This window comes from Berghia stephanieae, chromosome 1, assembly GCF_034508935.2.
Source record: "Berghia stephanieae isolate SIO BIC M18660-M18661 chromosome 1, UCSD_Bste_1.3, whole genome shotgun sequence".
NCBI classification, from domain to species: Eukaryota; Metazoa; Mollusca; class Gastropoda; order Nudibranchia; family Aeolidiidae; genus Berghia; species Berghia stephanieae.
The window spans coordinates 2978182-2990555 of NC_088360.1; the positions used below are offsets into that span (position 1 = coordinate 2978182).

At 36.5% G+C, this 12374-nt stretch overlaps 1 protein-coding gene across 1 annotated transcript in view; it reads left to right on the forward strand.

Moving 5' to 3' along the window:
• Nucleotides 1-12374, forward strand: part of LOC144966211 (uncharacterized) — a 119460-nt gene that overhangs the window by 102440 nt on the left and 4646 nt on the right. The window contains exons 71-78 of the mRNA XM_078902392.1: nt 1064-1269; nt 2443-2632; nt 3816-3926; nt 4611-4736; nt 6780-6923; nt 7527-7889; nt 9583-9672; nt 11543-11848. Of these exons, the coding sequence (XP_078758518.1) occupies nt 1064-1269; nt 2443-2632; nt 3816-3926; nt 4611-4736; nt 6780-6923; nt 7527-7889; nt 9583-9672; nt 11543-11848 (1536 nt within the window). The remainder of the gene's footprint in view (nt 1-1063; nt 1270-2442; nt 2633-3815; nt 3927-4610; nt 4737-6779; nt 6924-7526; nt 7890-9582; nt 9673-11542; nt 11849-12374) is intronic.

Genomic DNA, 12374 nt, shown 5'->3' on the forward strand with positions numbered 1-12374 from the left:
AAAGTATAAGGCATGTAAGGCGACGTTATAATTTTTTTTCGAACAGAGACAAGCTGTTACCGACCAGGTACTCATTTTACACCTGAGTACGGTGAGAGAATGTGAGTAAAGAGCCTTTTCCAAGAACTCAACTATGCGCCGACCGAGGCTTGAACCCAGGACCTTCCAATCCGAAAGCGAGTGTCATACCACTAGACCACATGATAGCCACAAAAATGAAGTCAAGTGAAATACAAACTATTAGGCTGTAGGGGTATCAAGTTTTTATTATTCTTCCATCTTCAGCGGCTATGTGGTCGTGAGATCAGAAGGTCCTGGGTATGGAGTCCTTTTCTGAGCGGTGCATATTGAGGTCCTTGTAAAAGGATCTTTAGTCACATTCTCTCACCCAGTGTACAACTAGTACCTGGCTATGAACAGTTGCCTAACAGGCACCATGTGTTGTCCCACGTTAGTGTTGTTGGTGGCCAGGGATCCCTTGTACAGCGCTTAGTGGATATTGCGCGATATAAATGCTCAAGTTCTTCTTTTTTGTTTGTTTGTTTGTTTGTTTGTTTGTTTTTTTTTTGGGTTTTTGGGGGGATCTTTTTTTTTGGTTTTTGATTTTATTTTGGCAATCGTCGTTACTCATTTTGTGCCAAATAATTTTCCGCAGACGGAACCATACATAAGCCTGCATGATAACAAAAAAAGATTTTCACCGAGCGGATAAGTGGTCTAGTGATACGACACTCGCTATCGGATCGGAAGGTCCTGGGTTCAAGCCTAGCTCGGCGCATAGTTGAGTCCTTGGAAAAGGCTCTTTACGCACATTCTCTTACCTTACTCAGTTGTAAAATGAGTACCTGGCCGTTAGCAGCGTTGTCTCTGTCCGAAAAAAAAAAATAATATCGCCTAGCAGGCGTCATGTTTCGTTCTACATGTTACGTGTTGCTGTTGGTCAGGGACCTTTTGTAAAGCGCTTTGAGCACGTTTAGTTGATATTGATTTATTAAAAAGCTCAATTTCAATTTTTATTCGTTAATACCTGGGTTTTGTATTGTTTTGTTTTGTTTTTCTTCAGATTGTAACGGTGCCGATATGTCTTTTGAGTACCAAGGAACCCTGGTGCCAGACATGTGTAGCAACCCCGTAGTAGATGATGGTGAAAACAACCCCGGTATGGGAGGATTTGCTTGTGGCTGTGAAGACGGATATAAGCTGAGTGGAGGACAATGTGTCCCAGAGGAAGAATGCGGATGCCTTGTCATGGATGGACTCTACATTCCAGTACGTACTTTAAAAAAAAAAATAATTAAAGTGCGGCTATATGGTCTTGTGGTATGACACTAGCTTTCGGATCGGAATGTCCTGTGTTTGAGCCTCGCTAAGGGCATAGTTGAGTCCTTGGAAAAGGCTCTTTACTCATATTCTGTCACCGTACTCAGGTGTAAAATGAGTACCTGACAGGTTAACAGCGTTGTCTCTGTCCGAAAAAAATTGTAATATCGCCTAACAGACGTCATGTTTCGTTCTACAAGTTAAGTGTTACTGTTGGTCAGGGACCCTCGTAAAGCGGTTTGAGCACGTTAAGTGGCTATATAAAATCTCAATTTATTTTATTTTATATTAATAGACAGGGGGCGAAGTGGACGAGTGGTTAAGGCATTACACTGTGACCCGGAAGGTCCTGGGTTCGAGCCTCTCGCTTCTGGCACTTTCGTTTTTTTTCCCTTGAGCAAGATTATTAACCCCCAATTTGCTCACTTGGACAACATGGGTGATTCCTATTGACATCAGACATCCTGTTTGACGAAATATCTATATTCTTTCGTAGAATGCCTAGGCGACGATATCTTATGATGTCGTGGCGGAAGGGCATCGATTTTTTAATTAATTAATTAGTCGACGATTCGGCTACGTGGTCTTACGGTATGATACGCGTCTTTGGAGTGGAATGTCCTGGGTTCTGAGTGATGCAAAGTTGAGTCCTTACACTCTTTGTCCATGTTTATAAAAATGTATGCCCTACTGCCACGAGATCATAGGATATCGTCGCTTAGGCATTCCACGAAGGAATATAGATAATTCATCAAACAAGATGTATGGCATCAACAGGAATCACCCATGTTGTTCAAGTGAGCAAATTGGGGATTGATAATCTTACCCAGGAGGGTAGGAAAAAAACACGACAGTGATTGAAGCGGGGCTCGAAACCGGGACCTTCCGAGTCACATTGCAGTGACTTAACCACTCGGCCACTTCGGCCCCCCCCCCCCCCCCTATGTTTATAACGTTAGCAAATAAATTATGAGATATTAACTTTGTTATTTTCTCTACGATTAAAATGAGCTGTTTTGTGGGTCATTTTATTTACGATAAAAGAATTAAGACTGATTTAACTATCAAAACATAGTGATCGTTTTTTAAAAAATGATTCATATTTCATTTCAAATTATCCAGAAAGATAGTGTGTTTGTCACCCTGAACTGCTCCATGAAATTCATCTGTCTGGGCAATCATAACCTAGAGGAGATTCCAATGGCTTGTAGTGCCCATGCCACATGCGAAATGACAGAAAATGGTCCTACGTGTGTTTGTGAGGAAGGTTACTTTGGAGATGCTGAAATGCCCAATGGATGCAAGAATCCAGGTCAGTACGGGCGGCCATGTGGCCTTGTGGTATGACACTCGCTTTCGGATCAGAAGGTCCTGGGTTCGAGCCTCGCTTGGCGCATAGTTGAGTTCTTGGAAAAAGGCTCTTTACTCAGATTCTCTCACCGTACTCAGGTGTAAAATGAGTACCTGGTCGTTAGCAGCGTTGTTGCTGTCCGAAAAAAATTATAATATCGCCTTACAGGCGTCATGTCTTGTCCTAATTGTTAAATGTTGCTATTGGACAGGGACCGCTTGTAAAGCACTTTGAGCACGCTTAGTGGATAATGCGCTATATAAGAAAAGCTCCAAAAAAAGTTAAGGGAAAGTCATATTATCTATATGGCCTATTGAATACAAAGGTCAGATCAAATATTCTGTTTAGGCAATTTTTTTTTAATGGCCTAACGGTTCATAAGTGTGGCTATGTGGTCAAGCGGTATGAGTCTTGACTATGGACTGGAAGGTCCAGAGTTTGAGAATCGCTCTGTGAGGCGCATGGTTGAGTCCTTGGAAAAGACTCTTTACTCACATTCTCGCTCCATACTCAGGTGTAAAATGAGTATCTGGTCCTTATCAGCATTATATCTGTCGGGCAAATATTGTAATATCGTCTAACAGGCGTCATGAGTTGCCTACATGTTAAGTGTTGATATTGTCTAGGGGCCCCTTGTACAGCGCTTTGAGCATGTTTAGTGGATATTGCACTATATGAATTCTTCAGTCTTAGGCAATTTGCTTGTACATTAGAGCGATTTGAATTACACAGCCAGTCAGGGAAACTCTATGACAATATATTATAGGACAAGTCAATATTGTTTTTATTATTTGGTAATGTGATTACTAATATTATGTTCTTACATATCTTGTAACATGTTAAATCTCTATTTCAATGCTTTTATCATCCTCCTCCTCCTCCTCCTCCTCCTCCTCCTCCTCATCATCATCATCATCATCATCATCATCATCATCATCATCATCCTCATCATCATCATCATCATCATCATCATCATCATCATCATCATCATCATCATCATTATTATTATTATTATTATTATTATTATTATTATTATTATTATTATTATTATTATTATTATTATTATTATTATCATTAATGTTATTATTATTATTGTTTTTGTTGTTATCATTAATGTTGTAGTTATTGTTATTTTTATTAATAGATGATGAAGATGAGACAAAGGTATGTTACACAAAAACTAATTCCGAAGGATTCCAAGAGACTACATGTAAATGTAAGGACGGATACATCTCCAACTGTACGGATTGTGTTGGTGAGCGAGCAACGTCTTTTTTAAAAATAGATTTTATGTCTATGATATGTAAACATTAAAATTGGTTTGGGTAAATTGGTGTTTATGTATATATATATATATATTTGCGTATGTGTGTATATACATATTTACAAATATGATGATAAAATAGAGTTTTAGTTTGACGAAAAAGGAAGTAGTCAAGATATGTTAAATCGTCGATTTTATATAGGATTTTACTTACTTTGATTTCATATTACGATATTGAATGAGAAGACTTCTAAATCAAAGAATACATTTCTTTCCATTTATAATTCCTGCAACCCGTAAATTATCTAGTATTTGGTGCTTCTGTATTTACTTCTTTCAGCATTCATTTTTGTTTGTTTGTTTGTTGTATTAGAGATGGAATGTCAAGCATTCGAAAAAAAAATTATTGTGAAACAATTAGCGTTCATTTTCTTTACGGAAATCATGAGAGAGATCAGAAAGATTTATATATATATATATATATATATATATATATATATATATATATATATATATATATATATATATATATATATATATATATATATATATATAATGTCTAATATAATCCCCATTTTTATTCTCCTCTCAATTGTTATTAATTTAATCACTCATTCCTTCTTTTCCTCTAAGCGCAAATTATACTATATGCTTTGATATTTTGTCTATTTTTAGACGTGGACGAATGTACAGAAAACAAACATGACTGCGACTTGAGCGTTGAAAAGTGTGAAAACATTCCAGGATCATTTAAATGTTCTTGTGCTTTAGGATTTGAGGCCTTTGAAGGAGAATGCAAAGGTAAACAATGGGGTTGATCTCTATTAACTTTCCCATTTGCTCGAGGTCACTGGTCACATTGCAAAATGTTTTCAAAATGTTTTCATAGTTAAAAATGTTCACAGCTTTTGAAATATCTAACATCACGATTGGTCATTTTGTCAGCTTGACATAAGGGTATGTTTACAACTTTTGTAAACAAAGCAGCGTGTTGACATTTGTTAAGAAATATCCAATCATTGGACAGCAACAAATCATGTGATTGGTGACTTGTTTGGACGAAAACCCGAATATAGATCGCTCCCATTGTAATTTATCTAGATATCATTACTCAGTTTATGAGAATGTCCATACATGAACACCCATTGGAATAAGATTCAATCAATAGTCTGATGTCACACCCGCCCAGCAATCAGCAGCTTGGTTCTAAAAGAAAATAGGTACTTTTTATTCTTCGTGCTGGCTATAACTTTTTCACATGTCATGTTATCAGAATGTAAAAAAAAAAGTCAAAACATGATCAGATTTATAATGTTTTTCTCCTCTGGATACACTTTTATGCTCGTCGGAGAAGAATTTCATAAGGGCGTCCGCCATAGTTCCAATAGTTTAGAACTAGTTATTAAGATACTATGCGTCACACCGAGGGAAGTGACGTCACGACTGTTGAATCCAATTGTGATACTTTTAAAGTAGATGTAAAAAAAAATCGCATAATATAAAATTGTTGCAAACATTTGAAATATGTGATGCCTTTCTTAAATAATGATTAGTACAAACAATTCACGAGGTTTCATCTTTTTCAGTCTGAAATAGGTATTATGTCACTCTTCATGTTTTGCTTCATTTCATACTGTTTCAAATCCTTTAACATGACTTAACATAAGATATCATGACACGGGTTGCATAGCTCAAAGGCCTTCCAATACCCTGTGAAAAAATACTAAGAAAATTTTCAGTCAAAATTTCACAGATATGATAATAATACCGTTGACATCGTAAACAATCGTGACCCTTCGCCTCAAAACGGTATTTAGTCGGGTTGGTTAAGATGTTGAACATTGAATTTATAGCCAGAAATATCAGATTTGTGTTGAGTGTGTATGTTTTATTGAGGAGTATGGATACCAGTTTGACATTTAATTCGGCTTTTAGGCATGTGGTGCGTTCTGACATAATACCGTTTTGAGACGATGGGTCACAAATATATAAATTTAAAACGTATTTATCAAATTCATAATATTTGAAGATTTGGAGCTTTCTGTCGATCTGAGTTTTGAAATGATTCATTCATTTTGGAGCCTTTTGGTGATATATTTTAAACTGTTCCGTGTATTACTGTCCTTATAGATAGAACGAAGATGACGTCACTCGGGACTTTGTTATTGTTTTCTGCCATTCACGTTTTTGAGTAATTCTCACTTAACTGTATTATCCAGACTATAAACGTTTAAGGTTACACATAGTTTTGTGTGTTGGTCCGTTATACTTCCGGATGGCAATATTTTGAGCTTCTTAGCCAAGCGAATACTATCTATAGGGATTGTAGAAGAATGTGATATAAAAAGTTTATATGTGTCTCCGCTGGAAAATTTTACATGGGAGTAAGTAATTAAAAATTAGCTCTTTCTCTCTCTCTCTCTCTCTCTCTCTCTCTCTCTCTCTCTCTCTCTCTCTCTCTCTCTCTTCACATTCATTATAAATCGTATATTATTGTATTTATTGTATAAATTATTATAGGCAGCTGAATTATCAAATGTCATTTATTTAGTTATGTAGTTTTAATGATTTTCATTTATTATTATTACCATTATTTCTGACATCATTAATTGATGAGGGAGAACGTAAATATAAGAGCGAGTGCGAGAATGAATGTGTGAGAATTAATGATCTGAATGTTTCCTATGGCACTTAAATGCCAACTACCTTTGTTACATTGTTATTGTTATGTCGTATAATCACCTATCCAGCTAAATATTTTATCTTTTATTTTGAGCCATGTAAAACAAAATGTAATTTCCTGTTTTGGATTAATAAAATTCATCTTATCTTATCTTATTTCAGACGTTGATGAATGTCAACGCGGCCTTGCTAGATGTGGGTCAAATGCCGGATGTGTCAACAATCCAGGGTCCTACGAGTGCAGATGTTGTGCTGGATTCAAGTACAATAGTCTATCTGATGAATGTGAACGTGACCCCAATTCAGGTCAGTTGTGCCTGTGTTTTCACTTCTATCTAGCCCATTTTCTGGGTTTTGACTAAAATAAATGAATAAATAAATAAATAAATATATATATGTAAGTAAATATATAAATAAATAAATAGATAAATAAATAAATAAATAAATAAAAATATATTAATTCAAATCAAATAAATTGATAAATAAACTTTAATAATTTATACATAAATTGATTTTACAAACCTGAATTACATGAACGAATAAATAAACTTTATAAAAATATTATATTTACATAATTTTATAAAGCAATATAGTAAATGAAATTAAAAATTAAAGCAACAGTAGGAGTAAAAGTGCTTCTATAATAGTAATATTAATGTAAATTACTTATAAATTTACGATGATTTGTATCACAAAATATATTTACAAAAACAATATTTTTTTATTTTGTGTTCTACTTCTGAATATAAACTGTCAATGTTTGATGGAAATACTTTTTCTTCAAGTTCAATGTGAACTGTCATTACCGTCAGTTTTATTCGGGAATATTTTTTTATCTAAACAAGATGCAAATTCCAAGTAATTAAGATATATCTGGTAATTACTTATTTATAATTTTTGCTCTTCCAGGTGTTGATATTTTTATTGCTCAGCCCAAGTGTTGCCTCGAGTGCGATGACCCAGAGCGCTGCGATCCATTCTCTGACAAACCAGCACCCTTCTGCTACGTTGGAGCTGGACAGCTCAAGGAGTATCCAAGCTACAAGGCTATGTTTGAGTATTACTGCGTGAATAATCTGCCTTTGCCAGAAGAAAGAATCAGAGAGGGTGAATGTACAGACGTTGATCCAACCTCCATTCCTGTCGAGCCGACCAATCCTAGTGGAGGCAGTCAGACCACTGTCCCAGGAGGTGCAGGCCCCACTGCTCCTGGAAGTGGAGAAGGCCCTGGTGGAGCAACAGCTGCACCTGGAGGAGAAACAACCTCAGGCAGTGAGTAGTCATTGTCAATATTATGCTATTTGGATTTAACCGTGGCCTTCGTAAAGTTATGGCCTGACACTGACCAAAAATGACGTCAAAATGCCAGTCTTTTGCCACAAAAGAAAACAAATCGTGAGTTGTATTCAATAGTTCAACCAATGAAATAACGTGTTTCCATGAGCTCTATTAACGACAGCTCACTAGGCGGTGCAAAAAACAAAAAATGACGTTAAACTGCCTGTCCGCTTGGATTTCAGTATCAGGCTATAACATAACGATGGCTACGATTTAACTCACTCAACCCTAACACCGACTATATCTGTAGTTTTTACCCGCTCATTTTTAAAAGAATATATTTTTCTAATTTTGAAAAGTAGAAAAAATTTCTAGGATTGAGTGAGTTAATCTGCATCATTTGGTTTTGATAGCAATATTTTAATTACATAAGTATATTATCTATTCAGATGATTAATACTGAAATCTATCGAGTAGCTCAGGGGTATCGTCTTTGCTTCGTACCCGAAAGGTACCGAGTTCGATCACCGCTGCTGCGCTGTGTGGCCTTGAGCAAGTCACCTCGCCCTAGCTCAATTTGCACGCTGCACTGCGGCTGACGCCTAGGTTATTCCAGTCTTCCCTTGGAATAGACCCGAGATAAAATTTCCCCTATGGATAAATAAAGGGAATTTAATTCAATTTCTTTAAGGGGGGAGCGACACTAAAGGGTCATTTTTTTTTATTTGATGAAATATCCTAAACACCTATGCACAGTCATAATGTATATGTATGGGAAGGATGATTGCATATACTTTTTTTCGAAAAAAGTTGCCCGTTGCTATGGAAACGACGCCATATTTGAAAATAAACAACAAATCTTAAAAAGTCAAAGGCTTTTTTGTTTATCAACCGATTGCTATAATGTTTTGGCCAGAGGTAGAAAAAAGGAAAATAAAGAGGCTCTAGAAGCCCGATTTTTTATTTTTTAATCAGAGACTTTAAAAATTAAGTTCAAACTTATCACTCGATTATTCCCCTTGAAAAAAGTTACATAATTTCATTCTTTTTTTTATGCAGATAAATGGTCATATGAAAACATCCCACCAAAAATCTAATTTTAGCAAACTGGGTCAAAATTCATCATTTTTAATGTCGCTCCCCCCCCCCCCCCCCCCACCTTAAATGACCCACTTTATTCTCTTAGTTGATGTAACAAAGATTTATTAAATATTTACTGATCTCGTGCTGACTACTACATATTTGTGTATCAGCTTTTGGATCCGAAGACCCTGGGTTCGAGCCTCGCTCGGCGCATAGTTGAGTCCTTGGAAAAGACTCTTTACTCGTAATATTCTCTCACCGTACTGAGGTGTAAAATGAGTACCTGACCGTTAACAAAGTTGTCTATGTCAGAAAAAATTGTAATATCGCCTAACAACAGGTGTCATGTTTCATACTACATGGTCGGCCAAGGGCCCCTTGTAAAGCGCTTTGAGCACATTTAGTGGATATTGCGCTATATAAAAACACATTTTAAAGCTCAATTTTATCATGATTTACAAAAAGTGTTGTCAACTCTTAATCTTACTACAAAGGATGGGGTTTTTTTCTTCCTTTGTTAAGCTTCCGATTAGATTAAATGTTTTACTATCTATCGAATTAAAAGGATTTCGTGTAAATAATGTTGGAATGCTTTCGTCTCCAGGCAGTGCCTCAACACCACCCCCTCCCAAAAGCTGCGACGATCCAAAATTCTGTGAAAAGATTCCTCCCCCACCACCAGCTCTCAGTGAAGGTATGAACGAGGAATTTTGATATTATTTGAAAATGTACCGATAATAATCAAACAACGAACCAACCAATTTGTTTGTTTTTAAGGGTTTTGCGGCGCTTGCAACACATTTAGGTTATATCAGCGCCAGTGAACCAACCAAGTGATTGTTTTGCTTGTTGGCTCTGCAATACGATATATCTTGTCTTGTCACAATAATCAAGCAATTTTAAGCATGGTCAGTGACAAGGTGGGTGGCAGGGACATAAACACTGTTTACAATTATGAACATTTATTTAGCATAACTCGTGGATATAGCTCATACGGTAGAGTCACGATCTCCCCGGCCAGGTGGAGTTGTCGTACCAGTAAGGTCGCGGGTCGAATCCCCATCGCCGCCGCGAAGTTTGTATTTTCTGTTGTCTTCTGGCACTTTCCTTGGCGTCATTAATATTTAGACCTAAACCCAACCATGTAATATGTGACCCATCGTCTAAAAATGGCATTATTTATATTATGTCGGAACGAACCACATGCCTAGAAGCCGAATTAAATGTCAAACTGGTCAAAAATATAAATTATTGGCATTAGCACCCTAAAACACGGTATCCATTCTCCTCAATAAAATATACACACTCAACACAAATCTGATATTTCTGGCTATAAATTCAATGTTCAACATTTTAACCAACCCGACTTAATACCGTTTATAGGCGACGGGTCACATATGTCTTTGTTTGCTCGGCTGCCACAATCTACACTGCAAAATCAAATTGAGGGATATCATAGTTGGAATTCAGTTGTAGAAAAATGAATCGAAAGAATAGGAAAATAATTTCATCATGGAAAAAATCATGCTTGGGAAATGGATAATCCACCAATTAAGACATTTCTCTGATCATTAGAAAAAAATGGACATTGAATATTACTAAAATACGATTAGAATTTGTGACCCAACGTCTCAAAACTGTATTATGTCGGGATGAACCAGATGCTAAAAAGTCAAATTAAAGTTAAACTGGACAAAAATATTTATGATTGGCATTTAGCAACCTGAAATATGATATTCATTGTCCTCAATAAAGTTTATAAACTCAACGCAAGTCTGATATTTCTGGCTACAAATTTAATTTTCAGCACCTTAATCTTCCCGTCTTAATACCGTTTTGAGGAGAGGGGTCACATTTAGTTTTTAGTTTAGTTTTGGACATTTCTTATAATTGTTTTCGACTGTATTTTGATATGACGTGATGCATGATTTATATTCCATGTGTCATATGAAGTTGAATTCCTCACACGTGCATTTCTTTTTTTCCACACATGTCATATTAAAAATATTATTTTTAAATTGAGCTTTATACAGAACAATATCCACTAAATATGCTCAAAGCGCTTTACAAGGGGTCCCTGGTCGACAGCAACATTTAACATGTAGGACCAGACATGACGCCAGTCAGGCGATATTACAATTTTTCGGACAAAGACAACGCTGTTAACGGCCAGGTACTCATTTTACAACTGAGTACGGTGAGCGAATGCGAGTAGAGAGCCTTTTCCAAGGACTCAACTATGCGCCGAGCGTGAGGCTCGAACCCGGGACCTTCCGATCCGAAAGCGGATGTCATACCACAAGACCACATAGAGACATATATAGCATAGTAAGAGAGTCATCTGCTTAAACGTCAGAAGACCATTGGTCAAATCGTATGCGAGAAACGAAACTGATAGTCCTTTTTTAAAAATCATTGGAAGATGATTTAAAGATTCTTTTCTATTCAGTCATATTGCACAGAGACATAAATTGGTTTCTTCCTCAACCGAAAATTAGCCCCTACATGTTTGAAGGAATGTTACATTTTAAATAAAATTGAAATATTGTTTTCTCTTCAATCAGGACAGGTATGCGGTCCATCCAACCAAGTCAATAAAAAGACTTTCCCGTCTTACTGTGACATGGTCAAGAGCATCTGCAAGGCCAACGGAGGTCCCAGCAACATCCCAAATGTTCCCATTGCTGCCGATGCCGGTGAATGCCCCAAACCAACCACCACGACACCACCGCCACCTCCTACAACTAAATCTCCACCACCACAAGCAACAAAGGAGCCAGTCACCCAAGGACCTAATCCTGCAACTGATGCTGGTACTCCTGCACCTCAAGAACAGACAACGAGAGCTGCCCCTGTGACTTCTCTACCACGTAAGTGACCCTCCGTCTCAAAACGGTATTATGTCGGGAGGATTCAGACCCCAAAAAGTGAATTTAGAGATAGAATGATGAGAAAATGGAGCTTAGAAGTTTTTGCAATGCAAGAAATAGTCTTTATACTCCACGATAACGTACAGAAATTAAACCCAAGTTGGATATTTGTAGCTATGAATTCAATTTCCCTTACCAAGTGGATCCCGACATAATACCGCTTTGATACGGTGGGTCACAAATAGATTTGAGTTTAACTAAAAACAAATACAGGGGAATAACCCATGAATTCTAAGTATGTTACACTTAGTATGGCATACAAAGGATGTCGATGAAAAACCCTTAAAGGGCTTACTGATTTTAAATCAGATTTTATTAAGAAAAAATACGTAAATATAAAAAGGGAATAACTTATCTAATAAATAAATTAGAAGGCATATAAACAAATGGATGGAATAAGGGCATAATAATAATAATAGTAGTAGTAGTAGTAGTAGTAGTAATAATAATAATAATAATAATAATA